The sequence below is a fragment of the Cydia strobilella genome, chromosome Z (genome assembly GCF_947568885.1).
Source record: "Cydia strobilella chromosome Z, ilCydStro3.1, whole genome shotgun sequence".
Lineage (NCBI taxonomy): Eukaryota > Metazoa > Arthropoda > Insecta > Lepidoptera > Tortricidae > Cydia > Cydia strobilella.
Genome location: NC_086068.1, coordinates 10,535,990 through 10,558,708, shown reverse-complemented (window position 1 = coordinate 10,558,708; position 22,719 = coordinate 10,535,990). Strand labels below are relative to the sequence as shown.

The 22,719-nt window shown below is 36.6% G+C and overlaps 2 protein-coding genes across 4 annotated transcripts in view; both read right to left on the bottom strand.

Moving 5' to 3' along the window:
- The window catches only part of LOC134754232 (carboxyl-terminal PDZ ligand of neuronal nitric oxide synthase protein), a 215,009-nt gene that overhangs the window by 89,049 nt on the left and 103,241 nt on the right, over nt 1-22,719 (bottom strand). The window lies entirely within an intron of this gene.
- On the bottom strand, nt 10,293-22,144 carry LOC134754662 (uncharacterized). Of its 2 annotated transcripts, XM_063691001.1 has the most exons (6): nt 19,276-21,993; nt 18,722-18,840; nt 17,942-18,082; nt 16,424-17,137; nt 15,771-15,930; nt 10,293-14,490 (listed from the first exon to the last, which is right to left on the bottom strand). In XM_063691001.1, the coding sequence occupies exons 1-6, from the start codon at nt 19,337-19,339 to the stop codon at nt 13,982-13,984; spliced, it is 1,707 nt and encodes a 568-aa protein (XP_063547071.1). In that variant the 5' UTR covers nt 19,340-21,993; the 3' UTR covers nt 10,293-13,981. The 2 variants fall into 2 exon arrangements, 1 of the variants encoding a protein (XP_063547071.1); XR_010128958.1 differs by lacking the exons at nt 10,293-14,490; nt 15,771-15,930; nt 16,424-17,137; nt 18,722-18,840 and having other exon boundaries at nt 17,170-18,082; nt 19,276-22,144.

Genomic DNA, 22,719 nt, shown 5'->3' with positions numbered 1-22,719 from the left:
TCTATCATTCAGTCAAGGCATTTTCCCAGAACAACTAAAGTTATCTATTATAAAACCATTATTTAAAAAGGGTAGTCGCAAAGATCCAAACAATTACAGACCTATAACATTAGTTCCAGTTATATCCAAATTATTTGAAAAATCAATGTCTATGAGGTTAACGAATTACCTTGAAAAGAAAAATATATTACAACCAAATCAGTTCGGTTTTAGAAAAAGTCATTCGACTGAATTAGCATGTTTTCATTTTATCAAATATGTCTCGGAAGCGATAAATAACAAATTGCCAATAACATCAATTTTCCTTGATTTAAGTAAGGCTTTCGATACTGTTAATCATAACATACTCTTGAAGAAGCTTGAAATATATGGGATTAGAGGTTCAGTACTTGCTTGGCTCAAAAGCTACCTGGGAGATAGAAAACAGTGCACGGAAATTCAAAAAATCGTTATCCAGGGGAAAAGTCTTGTAAAACAAAAGTTCCGGTCCAATTTTCGTGAAAATAAATGGGGAGTTCCTCAGGGCAGTAACTTGGGCCCATTGCTATTCCTGGTCTATATCAATGATCTTCCCCAAGCTACCGCACAAAAGTGTATATTATTTGCGGACGATACTACACTGATAATTAAGGGAGAGAACATTTTAACGTATGAAGCTGAAATAAATAAAGCCTTGACTGATATCAGCACATGGACCAGCAATAACAACCTCAAGATTAACCTAACGAAAACAGTGTATACACAATTTCATTCCTATCAAACCAATCCTGACCAACTTGACATCAAATACAATGACATCCTTGTAGAAAAATGTGATAATGTGAAATTTTTAGGATTACATATTGACAAAAACCTAAGCTGGAAACAACACGTCGATGTTGTTTGTTCCAAACTTGACGGATTTGTGTTCGCCCTAAGGAAACTTAGAAACGCGGTATCTTTACAGGCCTCAACAACTGCCTATCACGGATATGTGGCATCTGTACTTAACTACGGTCTTTTACTGTGGGGCAATTCAGTCGACATTGAAAAAGCGTTCATTCGGCAGAAAAAGTGTATTCGTGCGATAGCCAACGCTTGGATCACGGACAGTTGTAAACCGCTGTTTAAGCAATTTAATGTTTTGCCTTTGCCTTGCATGTACATCAAAAAAGCATGTCTATTTGTGAAGAAATACCCTGAACTTTTTAAAAAGAGATTTGATGTATTTGCCGGAAATCGGAGAGCGCAATACAAGGATTTATTGTATCAACCTCCTTCACATTCTATTGTATACCACAGAAATGCATACAATATGTGTATAGTTATATTCAACAGTCTTCCTGATGAGCTAAAGCAAATCGATAGTAACCAATTTAACAATAAGATTACAAAATGGCTGTCTGAAAATTGCTTTTATAGTGTGAGGGAATTTTTAGAGCACAATAATTATTTAAGGCAGTTAGAATGATAATTTAAGTTGCATAAATTATGTATATATTTTGACATCTTATTATTAAATTATTTTCCCAATGACTTTTAAATAAGTTATACACGACATCCATTTTGTAATTTGACTTTTTATATAAAAAAATTAACTTATCGATATTAGTTTTATTTATTCATGGACATTTTATTATTTAATATTCAAATTGTTACCAACTTATTATTAGTTTTTTAACAGGAAAAATTACCCACTGTTTTCATTTCTGTCGTAATATTTTCTATATTGTACTTTATTTTATGTTAAAATTATTAAATTATCAATTATTTGCATGTCGTGTCCTCGACTGAATACTGATACATGTAAACCTTTTCTGTTGTCATCTTATACACGTATTCTGGCAAATAAAGAAATTCTATTCTATTCTATTCTGAATAATAAGAACATATATTGAGGACGACCTCAACTCATTATATAAAAAAAAAAAGTTTATTTTCAGTACAAAACGTTTATAAGATAATTATACACTCGTACAGTCTCAGATGTTTCGGAACACGACCTAGAAAACATTAAGCGGACTTGAAATATCGGCGCCTTTAGGTTGCGCTGACACAAGCAATATGCGTTTATGCCGCAGTAAACCAAATCGTTACTGCTAAACACGGAAAGTGGATATTTGCCACATTACAACAGCAAACGGCTAGTTAGTTTTATTAATTATGTTTAATCAAAAAAACCGGACAAGTGCGAGTCGGACTCGCCCACCGAGGTTTCCGTACTTTTTAGTATTTGTTGTTATAGCGGCAACAGAAATACATCATCTGTAAACATTTCAACTGTCTAGCTATCATGGTTGATGAGATACAGCCTGGTGACAGACAGACGGACAGACGACCACAGAAGTCTTAGTAATAGGGTCCCGTTTTCACCCTTTGGGTACGGAACCCTAAAAAGTAAGTTAAAAACATATAGTTCTAATGTAATCTTATGAGTTATTTTTATAGATATTAGGTACCTTTTCATTTCACAAGCTTAATTTAAAAGTCAATTCACAAATGAAATCATTAACAATAATATAGTTATAGTAAAATAATATGTAAATACATGACTGCTATGGTTATTATGGCTACATTAACTGTTAACTTTTAGACAGAACAAAATGTCGTTTATATAATTAACCGGGCCTTACGCTAACTCGGGGCTCGTTCGTCTTCATTTGTCGGGGCCTTTCGGGCCAAGGGAGCTGATGCAGCAAAAATGTTCGCAGTGAATAACACTTTACTCGGGATAACGCCTGTTTATTACTGGCCTAACATTCTTAAACTAATAAGGTAACGTAGCGTCTTACGTAGGCGAACAAAGCGCGAACGCGAAGCGAAGCGGGGCGACGCGGCTAAATCAATCCTTTGATACCCATAGAAGTGAGCCAAGCGGCGCGATTTGGCCGCGAACGTCGGGCGGTGCGGCGCGGTGAGACGCGGCGCGGAAGAAACAAACTGTTATTAGTTATTACCTATGTAAGTATCCTAGGTGAGCGATCTTGACGCGATGGCGAAGCGACGCGGCGCGGCGCGAAGCGGGCGCGATTAATCCATTAGATTTTTAGACGCGAGTATGACGCAGCTAGAGGCGTGGCCAGGGACCGGCCCGCTATCCCTTATCCGGGTTTTATAAGGGTATTGCATAAGGCTTAACTCACCATACCCTTTGCCAGACGAAACCCTTCATTTTGCTTTTAAAAACCCTTATATTTGTGTACACACATTTGCGTTACCGTAACCTATGGACGCCTGCAACACCGGAGATATTACACGCGCGTTGCCGACCCTTTAAAAACCTGTACACTCCTCTTTTGAAGAACCCCATACTGTAGCCCCTCGGGAAAACCTCGGCAGGGAGCTCATTCCACAGCCGAAGCGTACGCGGGAGGAAATTCCTCTTAAACCGCACAGTACGCGACCATTTAGGTGCTAGGGTGTGAGGATGAACAGTTAGTTAGATATATATCAGTTAGACTATATTGAACGAAACAAATATGGTTAAGGTGCTTATATCTATTAATTTTAACTAGTTTATAACTTTTGCTCAGGGTTTTTGAGCACAAAATGCAATAGATTAATTACGACCCAATGCATGCCTTCTTTCCTAACCTAATAATGGTCAAAATATTGTGCAGATTTATTATGTAAATGCTTATTGGAGTTATGGGTTCGGCTTATTTTGGGCTCAAAATTCACTTATAAATATAACTTTCTTGTATATCATATGATTTATTGCTCCGTGATAAACTGGCATAAATAATTTTGGCATAATCTGATTTGAACCTTCTTAACACCGATAACGGTGTGATGAATATAGACGATGGACAAGGACACGGACCGGACAACCCTTTCGCGATAAAAACCCTTTCAATGGGCGTCCCTTAAACACGGCTAACGCATTGAAAGACTTTCCCTTTTGATCTGCAAGCCCATTCATACCCCTACCTTTGACTAACCCTTATCGAAAAGCTAACCAAAAATAAGGCTAGCCCTTAATAAGGGTTACCCTTATCTTTAAGCGCTTTTTATAAAGGTTTCCCTTTGCGTGAAAGAGACAGGATTAGTATATATCTACGCTAGTGTATGAAAAGGAAAGAAAATACGTGCCTAGTCAAAGAACGCCGCCGTCGCCGCCGACGATCGCTCGGATTCGAAGTAATGTGTGCTTTATGAACGAGGTAGACGACTTAAATTAGCACGCTTATATGCTAAAAGGGAAGCCCTTTATAAGGCTAACCCTTATAAGCAATATGCAAGGTGTTGGTGAGCGGATGATAAGGGTTTTGTAAGGGTATTTGGGCTACCGATTACTCAAATGTGGTAGCTTTATATAAGGGTTTTTAAAACCAAAACAAAGGGTTTCGTCTGGCAAAGGGTATGGTGAGTTAAGCCTTATGCAATACCCTTATAAAACCCCGATAAGGGATAGCGGGCCGGTCCCTGTTTTTTATAGATTTTTTAATCTACACGGTGTTTCATGACCCACTGAAAACCTAAAAACAGTTTGTTCAGAATCGATAAGAGAATCGATTGCGCTATATTTTAATGGGGGTAATTTTTTATTTATTTTTACATGTCCAGTCTACAAGTTTGTAATGCAACAATATCAATAACTAGCAATTGTTTAACGTTTGACGAACCATCTTGTGTAGAATTAATTACCAGTCGAATAGAATTGTTAAGAAAACTAAACAACAAACATTGTTTTACGGATTAAAGAATAAATACTAAAGATGAGTTGAAAATAAAAAAATCTGTTGGGGTTTCTCAGGTTTTCAGTGGCTCAAGTAACACAGTGTATAGGGAAAAGAAAAAAATATTCAAATTCACGGAAATTGGCATAAAGCACTTACGGCTATTGTGAGTTCGCCGCGATAATGACTCAGCTAATTAAGTTTTCATGATCAATAACGGATTACAATTAATAAAATATTAGATTCACTCACTTCACTTCTATATTTATGCTTGTTTGTCAATTCTGTCATTGTCATTGAATTTAATGTCATGTAGCCACCACTGGCGCTAGTTATGCACGCTTAATGTCGCGCCACGATATGGTCCGACCGGACCGGCACATGTTCGGTCGGTTGATCCGTGTAACTTAATGTTATGTACTTATGTTATGTTCTTATGTCGTCATATTGTATCTCTTTTTGTATTAGTTTGTGTAAACGATGTGTAATTTTATTTTTCGCCATATTTTATGTCTCTTTCTTTTATGTTGCTTTCTTTTTGTCTGTTACCTTCCGTGATTCTCACCTGATGGTCTCATCGGAAGATCAGCGCTGGAAGTCGCCAGCAGCATGCTGAGATGGGGCCATTTCGTGACACTTTATTTTCATGTTCTTTTAATGTATGTCTATTGTCTGTGTGTGTGTTTACGAATAAAGTATTCTATTCTATTCTATTTATTATTTTTCCATGTTTAACCTTATGAAGCTTATCGCGAGGTCTACAAAAGCTCACAGAGCCACTAGTTATTTTATTTTTATTTCTTAAAATTCACGACAGTAGCACACAATACAGAAATCTGTATTAAATAAGAATAAGGTATCTTTCTAGCATATCAAACACGTGCACGTGTAATATAGACGCGGCCACTTCGGACAAGGCCATCGCATCGCGCCGCGCCGCGCAGCACGCCACGCGAATAACGCTCACCTAGGACACTTTCATACGTATCAACGGTTTGTTTATTCCTCGCCGCATCGCGCCGCTTTGCGTTCGCGGTTAATTTGCTTGGCCGCCGCGTGGAGCGCCACGTCGCGCCGCTTCGCTTGGCGTTCGCGAGTTGTTCGCCTACATAAGACGTAGCCAGGCTTTCTGTCGTGTCACTCGTGGCAAATATATAGACACACACAACTGGAAGTTAAATAAATCGCAGCTCATTCCTGTAGTATATGTTAAATTTGTTTAACGAACAAATTTGTCAACATATTTTTTGTACTCCGGCGGGCCTACTAACTATCAGTCTGCCGGACGATGTCGGCCTGTCAGTTGTTTGGAACTGTCAAATTTTTGTTCTAACTGACAGGCCGGTAGTGTCCGGCGGACTGATAGTCAGTGGGCTCCTTTAGGATAGGATAGGATAGTTGTGTTTTTATCTTCTGTCATCGTCGTGTACGTCACTTTCTAATAAGTATATTATTATCTATCAGTTATACAAAAAAATAGGAATAGTACCTAGCTACTCAACCTACTAATCATGATGACTTGATGAGAAATAATATCGACATGTTTACGTAGGCAATTCGTGTCAAGTTCGTATTTAGCTCTTGATAGTTATCATCGTCAACTTTTTATTGGCCCTAGCGTTTAAAGGAAAGTTTACTCCTACAATAGTCGAAGACAAAGACTTATTCATTTATCATCTTCCTGGCATAGTCCTGGTTTTGACACGACTAATCTCGGCGGAGAGCCTTGTTGGCACATCGGACGAACTTTTTACTTTCTAACCTTCTAAACTTTAAGACTGGCGTTCGCACAAATTACATAATACGAATGAATAAGTACCTATTCAAGTAAATAGCTGTATTTTTGCAAATATCTCTGTTTTTTTTTGCAATTTCTTACTTACAAGTAAATACGAGTAGAACCGAATTTGCTCAGTCGTCAAACATTGCCTTAAGGACCTTAAGTTAAGGGATTAAGGCCGTTCCATCGGTTTGCCGCTGTCTCTGTCACATTTCGCAAGAAAGAACGGGAAAGATCATGCGCGCCAAGTGTCAATTTTGATCGAATTTTGTCGATTTTTATTTATTTTACAAACATTACCCTATAATATCGAAATTCGAAAGCTATGAAATTATTATTTAAGTTAAGATTGTTTTTTCTTCTATTTTTGTTTATAGTATCACATCATAAATAACCGAGTAAAGTTGGATTAAAAGTCCTAGTTAGAGGTTATTTTGGGAATTAATTGTATCGAGCGAAGTATCATAATTCGTGTATCGGAAGCTATGATATTAAAGATAATATAGTCAAGAACTACATATATTTTATTCACGTCTACGAATATCAACGCCTCTTAGAAAAACAGGATCATATAAGGAGATTTTTCGCCTTCTGGCTCAGGGAACCGCCTTAAGTCCGCCACTTGTACAACTTTATATCGTGCAAGAAAGTTTAAAATAAATAAATAAATTCGTAGGTATATTTTTAATTTATTATACAGCGTGGAAAAAATAAATGGGCCCTGGAGGGAAAGTGCCTTAAAACCTTATTTAAAGGAAACATTTTTTTAATTTTAATAAGAAACATATTTCATTCAAAGCTTGTTTTGTAATTTGCTTAGACACGCCCGGGAATCGAACCAACTAAAAATTAAAAAAAAAAAACTCGCTTTTTTATTCCACTAATCGATATAAATCATGTTAAAATTTCTCCAAAAAGCATTACGTCTTACACTCGCCTATCGTACGAAATATCCATAAAATCTAATTTTTAATATTTTTTGAATTTTAAGTCTGTTCGATTCCCGGGAGCCAAGCCAATTTAAAAATATCTTTGAATGCAGTTTTGTTTGTTTTTAATTATAAAAGAAAAGTAAAGTAAGTTCCTTTAAGTAAAATGAGCTAATTAAGGTTCAGATTCAGATTTTTTATTTATAAACATACATTAGTAAAGTTTACACGTCAATGTCTTATAACTAAATTCATATCATTTATAAATAAGTGTTGCATATTATTTATTTACATGTTTACCATTGCAGAACCAACAGTAAAATCATGTCACTCACTCAGAGAAAACTATTGTGAAAATAACAAAAAAACGTTGCTAAATAGGAGCCGACAGAGTCAAATTGCGGGCGCAGCAAGCTTAATTTTGCGAAAAAAAATTGCGTAAATGACAAAGCGAAAGCGTTAACTTTGTGAAAAAGCACATAGCGAATTTCACAAAGTCGAATTTTTCACAATTTTACTCTGTCGGCTCCTATTTCGCAATTTCAACTTTGTGAAAAATCATATAGCTAATTTCACAACGTAACATTTCTCGCAATTTGACTCTGTCTGCTCCTATTTTGCAATTTTAACTTTGTGAATATTCAGCAATGTCGACATTGTGAAGTAACGTTGACAATAATACATAGTAAAAGTTGTGATTTATAACATTGCTAATTTAGCAAATCTTTACATTGCAATATGAACATTGTTAATTTAACAAATTTAGTTTTTAACAATTTTTCTTTGATGCCTATTCCGAACATAGCTATTTTAGCAATTTTTATTTTGTGGTTTTATCAAGTGAACTTCGTTATATAAACTACTTTGAAGTCGTAGTTTTAGCAAAGTTGAAAGACGGAATAGAGAAGTCATCAATGTTGATATTGTTAGCTCAGCAGAATAATATTGCGGGGATAGCAATGTTAATGTTGCTAGCTCCGCAGTGTAATATTGTGGTTATAGCAATGCTGACGTTGCTAGCTCCGCAGTGTAATATTGCGGGGATAGCAATGCTGACGTTGCTAACTCCGCAATGGAATATTGCGGGGATAGCAATACTGACGTTGCTAACTCCGCAGTGGAATATTGCGGGGATAGCAATACTGACTTTGCTAGCTCCGCAGTGGAATATTGCGGGGATAGCAATTCTGACGCTGCTAGTTCCGCAGTAGAATATTGCGGGGACAGCAATGTTGACGTTGCTAGTTCCGCAGTGGAATATTGCGGGGATAGCAATGCTGACGTTGCTAACTCCGCAGTGGAATATTGCGGGGATAGCAATACTGACGTTGCTAACTCCGCAGTGGAATGTTGCGGGGATAGCAATTCTGACGCTGCTAGTTCCGCAGTAGAATATTGCGGGGACAGCAATGTTGACGTTGCTAGTTCCGCAGTGAAATATTGCGGGGATAGCAATGCTGACGTTGATAGCTCCGCAGAGGAATATTGCGGGGATAGCAATGCTGACGTTGCTAGCTCCGCAGTGGAATATTGCGGGGATAGCAATACTGACTTTGCTAGCTCCGCAGTGGAATATTGCGGGGATAGCAATGCTGACGTTGCTAGTTCCGCAGTGGAATATTGCGGGGATAGCAATGCTGACGTTGCTAGCTCCGCAGAGGAATATTTCGGGGATAGCAATGCTGACGTTGCTAGTTCCGCAGTGGAATATTGCGGGGATAGCAATGCTGACATTGCTAGCTCCGCAGAGGAATATTGCGGGGATAGCAATGCTGACATTGCTAGCTCCGCAGAGGAATATTGCGGGGATAGCAATGCTGACGTTGCTAGCTCCGCAGAGGAATATTGCGGGGATAGCAATGCTGACATTGCTAGCTCCACAGAGGAATATTGCGGGGATAGCAATGCTGACGTTGCTAGCTCCGCAGAGGAATTTTGCGGGGATAGCAATGCTAACGTTGCTAGCTCCGCAGTGGAATATTGCGGGGATAGCAATGCTGACGTTGCTAGCTCCGCAGTGGAATATTGCGGGGATAGCAATGCTGACGTTGCTAGCTCCGCAGTGGAATATTGCGGGGATAGCAATTCAGACGTTGCTAGCTCCGCAGTGGAATATTGCGGGGATAGCAATGCTGACGTTGCTAGCTCCGCAGTGGAATATCGCGGGGATAGCAATGTTTACGTTCAACATTGCAGAACTAGCAATGCCAAAAGTCGCGAACGACAATAGCTACCTGAAAAAATACAACAATATTTATAAAACTAACTTTTATTATTAAAAAACGTTTGCAGGTCCGTAAGAATAGAAAAAAATGTTGCCCACTAAAATACAAATAATGTAGATAATAATGGGAAACTAAAAGTTTCCAGTGAAAAATCAACTATTTACTAATATGTAAATCAAAAACAAACACTCGGTGTTTCGAAAATGGGAATTGAACCCGCTAAATGAAAGAAAGACCTGCAATTTACTGTACCGATCGGAAGGCTTAATTACATACATTTATTTAAGATGCTATGTTATTTTGAAGAACCCTTTGATTGAGCCTTTCGATCGGTACAGTAAAATTGAAAGGTTTTTTTTGTTTTTCACATTTAGCGGTATAGTAACAGTTAAGCTATGTCAGCTCATATTCAAGCGCGCGTGCACCGCGATTTGATCTGATTAGCCAAAACCCATATCCGTAGGAACGGATCAACGGGACGCCAGTCCCGCCTGAACCATTGTACAGTTAACTGGTTATTTTAATATACGGAGTCGAATATAAAAGTGATTATTATTCAACACTAAAATACCTATTTAAATACTATTTACCCTCTAGCCACTATACAGAAGTACCGTCAGCGGGATCCGGGAATCGAACCCGCTTTAGAAGTACTAAAAAAGCGGGTTCGATTCCCGGATCAGCCAGGCGACTTTTTTCAAATTCTTTGAATGTAGTTCGTATTGTTTTTAAATAAATATAGAAATGAAGCTATTTTTACTTCCACTCGTCAAATATTTGGTGACAACTCGCCAAATATATCGAAACACAACCTTATTCCCATGGCAAGAAAGGTGTGTTGCGACATATTTGGCGACTTTGGCTGGCTATTTGAAGCTGACTGTACCTACTATTTCAAAGTTAAATGGATGCGAATGGATTAGAAGTATGACCATATATTTGACGAGTAGAAGTAAAAATAGCTTCCTTTCATTTTTATTTCAAAACAATACGAATTGCAAATAATTAAGAAAAATCGCCTGGCTGATCCGGGAATCGAACCCGCTAAATGTGAACAAATAATAATAATTAGCATACCGTCAGGTAACAAGCAAAACTCACTAACTACTGAAAAATAATTAAACAAAAATCAACCTTATTCGCATAATATTACGGTTCACTATGGCTATGAACTTGTGGTGGTACTTAGTGACTTTTGCTTATCACCCGACGATATATCTACCTGCTGTTAACCTAACCTAACCTAACCTAAGTACTGGTAATAACCAACAACAGTATAACGTGACCCACCCCGTGCAGTTCTGTACCTTACTGTCAATATTATAGTGACAACGCTATTCATACATCAGGTCACTACTTACATGCAAGGTGTTTCCTAACACAACAATCTAGCGCCACTTGCACCATCCTACTAACTAATGAGGGGTTAACCGGTTAACCCCTCATTAGTTAGTAGGATGGTGCAAGTGGCGCTTAGGGCCACAACTGTAGTTACATATCGTTTAAATAGAAACTAAACTTATAGCCACGTCAAATTAAGCCGAAAATATCAATCAGCAGAAATAATTCGTGTTGTTTTGAAAATTGGTATAGTTATTTATACCTTGTGGTGTCCAGATAAACATACTAAAAGTCCTCGAGGGTGTAGGGGGGGGGATTTTCCAAACCACGAATTATATCCGCAGATTTTTTATTTTTTTTTGGGTTATTAGCATATTATCACTGCATGAACAAAACTGTTTTCATAATGAGGGCTATTCCCATCAATAATCATTACATATTTACCGTAATATAACATTTGATTACTTCCTGTAAAATAAAATACGAACAAAAATATGTTTAAAATAGGAATTGTTAACACTGTAATGTTCCACGGCCCTTTTGAACTTAATTTACTAAACTGAGTTAGGGTATGCATTATACCTGCATAAGTAATTGTAATCATACTTACTATTACTACAAATTATTAAATCTTACTCTAGTTGGGTTAATTAAATCGGTTTACTGAGTACGATATGATACTCAGGAAGATTAATGTTATGCCCAATGACTACACAGTTGCACAAAAACGGATACTGCATGGTGTCTTGATCAATGTATATGTGTGATGATTGTAATGAGTCCAGTACATTATAAGCATGGTAATGATTATCAAAACCAATTGTTTGTAAAGGCTTAGCCTTGAAACTAATCTTAGACACTCCATCAACATATATGTCATCAATTTTGGAAAAATAAATGTTTTCTTCATTAATAGCAGTAACTATTACAGAATTTACTTGGTAGCGCTCGGAACACTTTGCCGCCCAACTCACTTTATATAATTTTGTAATATCTGACCATTGCATTTGATCTAAAATCTGTTTACATTCACTAACTGGTACTTCTGCTTGGCCCCCAAACGAAAGAGGCGAACGAATAGTTTCTTTCAAGAATATGTCATTTAACATCAACTGATGCTTTCGAGCTACTGTCAGTGTCATGTTAATTCGGTTATTTGTTGATTTTGCAGCTAACTTGTTGAAGCGATGTTTAGCTTCGTAGCGCATTGAAGACAGAAATCTCAAGGGACCAAAACGTAACATTGCCGAATGATAGTGCAGTAAATTGTGAAATTTAGGCTTAAGACTTTGGTTAAACAGTGTGATGTACATTTCGCAAAAGTCAGCGATCATATACTTAAAATAGTCTATTTGCTCAGATACAAAACGGGGTGACATAATAAAATCTAAAACAGTCATTAATTGAATATACAGTTGCCAATATTTATTATGTCTTGGAATGAAATCACCAAACATTACACCAAAATACTTGCAAAATGTGCTCATTTCGGCAGCATTTAAACGTATATTGCCTTTTCGTAAATTGGACATGGCCAGCGTGACGGGCTTATCTTTTTTATCGGGACCGTATTGAAATGAGGAAATTTTGTTATTAACAATATCAATTGTAAGATATTTCATTTTGTCTACAAAAACCACAAGTAAAGAGCACATGACGTATTTGGCACAGCCTTCGTGCATGTCATGCATTACATCAAAACCCATTTGCGAAAATAAATTAAAATTTTCTATGTCGAGCCATATACATTTTTCTTTGACGCCTGTCAGAGATGAATTATTCGTTTTTAAATCATCCTGGTAATTTGACTCGGTCCTTAAGAGAGATTCATCTTCATAAACCTGATTAGCCATGACTTTTTTCTCTACTTTGCATGTTCTGCAAGGAAAATTGCTTGAAAAACTCTCAACAAATCCTAAAACACTATGCAAGCCTAAATTATCTCCTAAAATTAATGACAACTCAAAGTAAATTGTGCCCTTGAAATCTGGCAAATCAAAAACTATTCCATGCTTAAATAAATCATTAAACTGGTCAATCAGGGGCTGAAATATTATACGATTCCCAAATTCCACTCTGTCAGTGGAATGATAGAGTAAGACTAAAAATATGTTACCTAACAGAGAGGCACAATAGTACGGCAGGCAAGGAAGAGAAATGTATGCGGCTCCTAGTTTGTGCACACCACTATGACTACCCAAAGGGTTCAAAGTCTCGAAATCGTCAATTTGCAAAAATATGGGCATGACTATCTTATCTCCATGATTTTTCTGTCTCCAAAATGAACCATGCATATAATGCTCTATACTGTTTGACGTGTCATGAGCCATCAGTTTTTTCATAGCATCGATGGTCTCATGAAGTATGTTAGGCAACGAAAAAAATTTGTGCAACACATCTCTAATAGGTATTTTATGGGCTATGCACTCTACTGCTTGGTAATAAGTTTTACCTTTTTTTTTTACGTAATCAAATCGTCGCCCTACAGTATAAGGCTCAGGATTAACTAAAGTACCCTTACTTTCAAAGAACTGATGTCGTTTATAAGTTGAACTAAACATCTCTAGATCGGTTGTCAGTTTTGCTACGGCAGAGCTAGAAGTTACTGGTAACAGAGGTCTGATTGACATAGTGAACATGTTGTGAATACCGCTATAAACTGTATCTAGCACATTGTTCGGCAAATGGGGATTACTATACAGGGATGAGAAAAGTTGACCTAAACTGTCGCTTAGCGGCGGTGTGTTGTGTTTGCTATCACTCTGTATAGTACTATTATTTTCTTTAATTTGAAACTCGGTTGCGCTACACACATTATGTAATGGATCATTATTCACGGGAGAGGTCTCTTGTCCAATAGCAAAATCCTGTACACTTGAAGCCTGTTGTAACATAGAAGAATCTGAATGTTCTTTCAAATAATGACGCCTAAATGAATTGTAGAGTTGATAAGTTCTCCCACAATCCATGTTTGGACAAATATAACATTTACCTGGATGATAAAATGTAAAATGGGTTTTAAATTGCTTCATTTGGACAAAAGACCTTTTACATATTGCACACAGCACCATCGTGCCTGTTAGAAACAGAAGCAAGCAAATCTAGCATAGGAGTGCCTTCAGTGTCAAACTTGCTCTTCATTACATATATACTTCTTTGGATAAACATCCAGACTGGGGCACAATCTTTTGAATATGGTAAGTCTAATGCCCATAGAATCTTAAAAGTATTTGAAACAGCTTTACAAATGCTGGGAAACGTGTACCTGATGTCTTCAGAGATTATTAAATCATACTGCGTAACATCCTGCCAGCAAGCCCCAACAGCAACCAAATATGGAAGAACAGGCAATTTTTTTTCCTGCAATGTGGCCTTCCGTTCACTGAAGTGGCTTTGAAGGTCCGATGTAGATGGCACCAAGCTTAAAAACGCGTTGCTTACTTCTAATCTAGACGGGTTCCAGGGTTTTCTGACTCCTTTCACGGGAACAGTGTGCATTTGTTTCAGCAACAGGGGAACTGCCAGAAAAGTCGCAACATTCGCTTGTTCCTCCCCCGCTGCAAAAATAATTAATACTTAGTATGGTTAACGATTACTTAAGGTAAAGTTTCTATTGAGTAAAATTCGTCATCTCCTCTATCTATAGTACCTACTTCACTTCCAGCCGGGCTAGCACATGATTGGCGCGAGAGTATCTCGCCGTGACATAGACTACCCGTCCCCTTTAAATTCATACAGTTAGTAAAAGACGGGTAGTCTATCTCGCGGCGAGATACTGTCGCGTCAATCATGTGCTCGGCCTACAGGTGTCGTTAAAAAAATCTACCCTGTATATAATATGTTATTTTCATCACACTTGCTCGAAAAAGATCTAATATCATGCAGGTGTACTAAAGGACAAAGGCCTATATTGTTCCCGCAGGAGTTATGGATTGTGAAAAAAAGGTGTAACTCTCTAGGGAGTTACAGCTTTTTTTTTATTATGTCATAACTACTACTATTACTACTTAATATGAACCAAGTAGGTATACATGAGTTTTACTTTTAAAATACTGACGTTTATAATTAGATATTTCGGTTAATTAATTTAATAGCTGTTCAAAATAATATTCTTACACAATTTTCAATCGTGGCTGAATGCCGGATGGGTATGTGCCTTAGATGCCTAACTTGTCAAAAAATCACAAATGGCGGACGAATGTTTGAAATGTCACCGTATTTAAGAATTTTTTCGCATAAAATTTAGTTTTTTCTTCGCAAGTGTGATTCTGTGTTACTCCGGGAGTAAGAATATTAACAAACTCGAGCCCCTTGCAAGAACTTGAACGTTATGCTTAGGTACTTACTTCTATATAATCTATATGGCTGAACAAATAAAACGTATGTACCAGGGTGGTTCAACTTTATCTCAACTACAATTGTTATTCACATCATTTGAAAATGTGATTTATAAGTTATTAAGTAAAAAACCATTTTTATTTCAAATTTTTATGAATTTTTAGGTGAATTTAAAAAATCTACCTTTTGAAAAATTACAAAAAATAGAAATGAAATTGTTTTTTTTTACTTCAAAACTTATAAATCAAATGTTCAAATGGTGTGTAAACAGATACATAAATAAAAATCTAAATAATAAATACGCATCCTCTTGTAGTTAAAGTTACAAAATTGGGAATATTTTTTCAGCATAATGAGTGTAACAAAATAAAACAAAAGGTTTTTTAGAGCCACCCTAGTATGTACAGTGTATGCAATTTCGAAGCTCACTGTACATACTGTATTTACATATAGAGGCAATAAAGACACTATTTGACAAAAAAACGATAATATAACTTACAAGTTGCAAGATCCAAAACAGTTTGAATAGAAGTGTCAGGTCGTGTTAGCTGTTGAGCCTTCTCATCTAGTAATGATAGCAGGCGACCTTTCACTACCGGGAAATTTTCGTCGAACTTTCCTTCTATTTCAGGGTATATTTTGTCAAAGTCACTGGCCAGCTGAAAATAAACAGAAATCAAACATTTGTTATTCAAGTAGAGCTTAAAAGCTCTTTCACAAAATCAAAAATGTTGCTAGTCATCAATCATCATTCATAATCATACAACGAGAAATGTTGCTAGTGTATATATGAGTATTTAAAATGAAAATCAATAACCCGACTGCATAATAATAATATACCTATAATCTACTAGCCCGCGACTCCACCCGCCACAAATAGACACACTTTCGCATTTATAATATTAGTATGGATTTACTCGCAAAACTGAGACAAATGTAATGACACCTCATATGTTAAACTCCGCTAAATGGTTTAGGCAGTAGAGCGTGCCAAATAATTAAAGATACATACATACATACGCTTGAAAAACTTAACCTCCTTTCTGCAGTTGGGTATAAAAATAACTTAACACAAATTGATGACTTCTGCCTGGTGATGTCATGAAGTCTGGCATGAAGACACTTGATTGATTAGTATTATCATTGACTCACCAATTCATAGCCCCAAGGACATTGCAGTGCTGGGAAGATGCTCAAATAACTAACATGGTCGCCTTCTTGCAGTGCAGCCATGCGTTCATGTAGACAACTGTTCCATTTTGTTTCTACCAATTCTCTCGGTGAAGAAGAGTGCTTCAACCACTGCACGGTATCTTTTTCAGAGTCTTGATTGGTACTTATTGTTTGAAAGGTGTCAGGAAAAGGTCTAACCCGTGCATTAGAAGATTTGACAGCAGATTTTTTTCTCTTGTTTTGGTCTCCGCTGCTGTCGCTGCTCTTGTCGCTATTACTGCTGTTACGACTTCTGCTGCGGCTGCGGATTTCTGCATTTAATTTTCTGCGTACTGTTATTAATCGGTTCACTATCAGGCCACTGGCCTGGATAGCTTTTCCATCAACAAGACGAAAAGGATTATAATATACCCCCTTTGTTTCACCTGGGAAAAGCTTTATAATTTCTGATGTCCACGTATCCCAGGTTTCTTTTCGTATTGGGTCAGTGTTTTCTTTCAATTTCCGCACCTCAGCCTCAACAATAAGGGCCGTCAGTATCTTTCGGTCACTAGACGATAATACCTTTTTATTGATTAGAGGTTTCCCAATACTGGATGTCTCTAAAATTTGTTTAAGATTTCCGCCAGTTATAGCCCCTATGAGTTTGCTTGCATCTATAAACTGTAAATCGTCACAATTGATGTCCCATTCCTGAAAATCAAGTAAGCACTAAGTTACTAAAGAACTAGAAGTCACGTCATGTGGGTATTTACTATTTGGGCACAATCATAATATTTACATAAAATAAATACATAAAATAAATATTTGGAGACAATCTTATTCAGAAAATCAACCTAGTCCCAAACTAAACGTTATTTATTTATTTTAGACTTAAAAACAAAACATTCATATTGACTACATATGATAGAAATAGCTTACACTTTTAATCTTTTGGATAGTAAAAAACCGGCCAATTGCGAGTCGGACTCGAGCACCGAGGGTTCCGTACTTTATAGTATTTGTTGTTATAGCGGCAACAGAAATACATCATCTGTGAAAATGACAACTGTCTGGCTATCACGGTTCATGAGATACAGCCTAGTGACAGACAGACAGACGGACAGCGGAGTCTTAGTAATAGGGTCCCGTTTTTACCCTTTGGGTACGGAACCCTAAAAATATATGATTATAATTAAATGTATTATAAATTAGTCGGAGTAATTCGTATTAAAATAAGTTGAAATAATTTGACCCAAAATAATAATGTACCTTAATATAATTATTCTGTGAAATGTATTTATTTCCTGGCCTACTTGTAATATGGGTACTAGTGACGATATAAATACTTATATAGTTTAATACATAGAAAACACCTAAGACTCAGGAACAAATACTCGTGTTTATCACACAAATATTTGCCCTGACCGGGGATTGAACAGACAGTTGACTCCCTCTGCATAACAAAAACATGATCCACCTTAAATACAGAGTAAAGATAAATATTATTATAATTACCAATAATTCAGTTGATGTTGTAACAACAGAGGATGTACTAGATTTTTGGCTACTTGATGGAATCACAAAGGAGTCTTGCTTTTTAATTGGAGCTATAACTTGCTGTACATCTACATCCCTCGGATCTTTTGTAACTCCTCTCTATAAAATAAAATTAGGAGTGATTAATTTAACCATAATGCCCATTCACATTATTTTATTTATTTTTATTTATTTATCAAATGGCACTATTTAATTGTTAATGCTTAGTTTATTGATGAAAATACAAAAGTCGCTGTATCTCCATCATCAGACTTAACCTTGATAAAAAATTCTTTATAAATCTTACTGGCTTAGTAAACATAACGAAGAGGACAAATCGTCAAAGTGAACTATGCATCGTTAAAGAGTTTCGTTTTGATCATCATCAGCAGTTCCACTTCATTAAATGTCAGTTTTTCTGAACGTGAATACTAGATTCATTAATGAAAATACAAAAATCGCTATATGTATGCCTATAAGATTCAAGAATTTTTCCCTGGATTCCTCATGGATCCCATCATCAAAACTGGGTTTTGACAAAAACGGGACCAACTTGGGACTATACACATTCAAACAAAAAAAACAATTTTCCAAATCGGTTCACCAATGACGGAGTTATGACGTAACATACATACAAAAAAAAAAACGGTCGAATTGATAACCTCCTCCTTTTTTGAAGTCGGTTAAAAATTGATTCAAAGTAATGAAAACATCTAAATTTTGAATCAAGTAGGTATACGAAAAAATGAAACTGCTCACGCGTTCTCTCTCACGGTCTAACGCCATACGCAGTTTCCCTTTTTGAACTGCTGCCGGGACCAATAACGACAACTCATGGTCGTTTGCGTTCAATAAAAAATCGAGATCCGCGCCCTGATCTATAAGCATAGAGATAAATAATAAGTACTGCATATTGCATAAATTTAACCCACTACACTGCACTGTCATGGCGGTAACAATGCCGGCAATATTTTTGCAGATATATTTGTCCATGGGGCTTCAAAGTGCCATAATTTCATTGCAACGTGTATTTTCCATGATTTCAAGAAAAATAAGAAGTAAATGGCCATTTCGATGGAGCTATAATGTCTACAACAATACATTGCTTTATTTGGGCAGTCGTGTAAAAAAAAATGGTCCAACATTGCAATTCAAAAATAACCTAAAAATAATTGTTTTAAATTCGATTTAAGAAATCTTCGACTTCGAATAGTTTATTAGGATGAAACAAATATCGATTAGCAACGACAGTCACATTACATTAACTACAATAGTAACTAGTTAGAACTATGTAAATACAAATTATAACTTACCGTTTAGCGATCCAAAAAGGTGTATCAAATCACAGTTGAACAGAAACACACTTAAGTCGTCCATCCTTTATATTTACTATTTACCTATAACTGTCTTAACTTTAAAGAAACTATTTCCTTATATTTTTAACAACGTGAACGGTTCGTTGTTTGAAAAGACAATAATAATCACTAAATAAATACGTTCCGTTGTTAGCGATTTGTCACGCATCCTAACCGTACGAATGTTGCCAGCGAAATGAACGATTCTTTTGTCAATTTTGCAAAGGACTAGTCAACATCACTATTTTAACAAAGTTAACATTGTGTTTCTAGCAATGCTTATATTATTTCGCAATGTAAAAGTTGTGAAATTATTAACTTGAGAAATTTTTCCCTTGTAAATTCCGCAATTCTAACATTGCGACTTGAGCAATCAAATACCTTTCTTAGAATTCCGTTTTTAGGGTAAAGGCATTAGTAAGTAGGTACTAAGTACAAATAATAATAATTAAGTACGTTGTTCCTTATAAAAAACTGCAAACCTGGAGAGTGGAGTCATAGCACGGTACGCTTATCACCATGCCTGTCACGTTCTAACAAGTATGTGAGTGCGAAAGTGACGGACTTAGTGATAGGGGAAACCATGCTGTGCGGGCAGCACGTAGTACGTACAGAAGGTTATAATTTATTATGTGTGAGCATTTGACAGATTCAAAGAGCAGTTAGATTAAAAACTATTTTAGGTAATAATTGCTTATCTAGAGAGATCGGTGCGGGCGGGTTGTGAGCGCGGCGCTGGCGGGCCGCGAGCATGACGTTGTCACTGACGCTGTCGCTAAATCTAGAGCCCGCGCAGCATGGTTTCCCCTATCACTAAGTCCGTCACTTTCGCACTCACATACTTGTTAGAACGTGACAGGCATGGTGATAAGCGTACCGTGCTACGACTCAGACAAAATTAATACAGCCGCCTTGAATAGCCGCCGAATAGTAAATCATATTTTTACTTCTAGCGCCTAAACTATTGAGTGGATTTCAATCAAATAGACATCAGTAGATCCATAATTAGTACACGAGTGCTATGCAATACAAATTTACTAAAATAAGTGGAGGAAAAATGTGTAAAACTTAAAAATGTGACTACAAAAACAGATTTTAGGTCTTAAATGGGGTTTAAATAATAGTGACAGTAATGAAATTTGACACCTACAATTTCAGGGATCCCTGTTTGCGTGTCATAAAATTGGAGCTTCGGGTCCACGGGGATCAAACGCCATCTTGAAAAGTATAAGTCTTTTTTGGTTTTTCTTTTTTTCTCGGAATATCTGGGTTTAATGTGAATACTGTGTATAGCGAAACGAAAGCTTGTTAAATTCCACATTAAAAAGTTATACAACACCATGTCCCAAAAACGAAGCCTTTTTCTAGAAATTACCAATTTTTGGAACACAAACACATTATCTACCCAACCACGAAAAAAAAAAATGTGTGGAAACTTGTAAGCTTCCCTTGTAACTTGTAAGCCCTATTTGATAGTTTGTATGGAGATCAAACCTTTTTTTGAGTACAGGACTAAGAAGTCTTTGTATGAAGGCATATTATTAGAATACAAGAAAAGTAATTTAAGCGTTTTTAAATATTCATCCCTTAAAAGAGTTAAAAAGGGGTTGAAAGTTTGAATTCATTACAAATGCTTATTGAAATTTCTCAGAAAGGCATTGTATAATATTACAAAAAAGGTTATTTCAACGTTCTTAATAATTCTACCCTTAAGGGTGTTAAAAAGGGGATGTATATAAGTTTATATGTAGTACAAGTTTTCGTTTTAGCTAGGAACATGAAACTTGGTAAAAGGGCATTATATTAAAATAGACGAAAACTGATTGCACCGTGTTTGAAAAGTTTGTATTAATAAAGTTTGCAGTGGGAGCGAACATTTTTTTTAAATAGTGGACTTGAAAATCTGAGTGTTGAGAGGGTTTATATCGCGAACAATTTTTTTCAGCTAGGGGCTTGAAACTTTGTACTTTGTGAAAGACAAATTTCATGCGCTGTATAATTATTAACAAATGATTTACCGTCCCTACTGATATCTTTTGCTGCATAATGTTCTATGCTCATTTAAAATATATAACCACCAACATACAAATCCACGCGTACGAAGTCGCGGGCAACAGCTAGTATATTTAATATGTCTTAACCGTTTCAACGCCAAGCAGCGAAGTAATTCGACGTGACTCAGACCAGACGCCAAGCAATAAACCAAATGTATGGTTTTCTAATAGGAGCAAATGTCGTGGCGTCAGTGGTACGACTTTCCGCTGACGTGATTTTCCGTCTTTGGCGGTGAAAAGGTTAAAACAAAAACCTATTATTGGATTATTTACCCTTGTAACACCTGCAAACATTGTAAATCAACTTAAAATTTGTAGTTAAGAGTTCTCTTTTGTGATTTTGACAAAGGCTCTCTCAAAGTTGCTAAAATCACAAGGTATTAATCAATGTGGTTGTGAACACTGTCAACCTCCAAACTTTAGCCGTGTAGATTCCGCAGAGTTCTATTTTGTTATTTTGACAAAAGCTCTTGAAGTTGCTAATATCACAAAGTAAAAAACAATGTGGCGGCCAACATTGCGAACCGCACAAAACTTAACTGTGAAGATTTCGCAGAGTTATTCTTTGTTATTTTGACAAAGGTCCTCAAAGTTGCTAACATTACAAGGTTTAAATCAATGTGGTTGTGAACACTGTCAACCCTCAAACTTTATCCGTGTAGATTCCGCAGAGTTCTATTTTGTTATTTTGACAAAGGCGCTTAAAATTGGTAATGTCACAAAGTAAAAAACAATGTGGCGGCCAACATTGCGAACCGCACAAAACTTAACTGTGAAAATTTCGCAGAGTTATTCTTTGTTATTTTGACAAAGGTCCTCAAAGTTGCTAACATTACAAGGTTTAAATCAATGTGGTTGTGAACACTGTCAACCCCCAAACTTTAGCCGTGTAGATTCAGCAGAGTTCTATTTTGTTATTTTGGCAAAGGCTCTTGAAGTTGCTAATGTCTCAAAGTAAAAAACAATGTCGCGGCCAACATTGCGAACCGCACAAAACTTAACTGTGAAGATTTCACAGAGTTATTCTTTGTTATTTTGACAAGGGTCCTCAAAGTTGCTAACATTACAAGGTTTAAATCAATGTGGTTGTGAACACTGTCAACCCTCAAACTTTATCCGTGTAGATTCCGCAGAGTTCTATTTTGTTATTTTGACAAAGGCGCTTAAAATTGGTAATGTCACAAAGTAAAAAACAATGTGGCGGCCAACATTGCGAACCGCACAAAACTTAACTGTGAAAATTTCGCAGAGTTATTCTTTGTTATTTTGACAAAGGTCCTCAAAGTTGCTAACATTACAAGGTTTAAATCAATGTGGTTGTGAACACTGTCAACCCCCAAACTTTAGC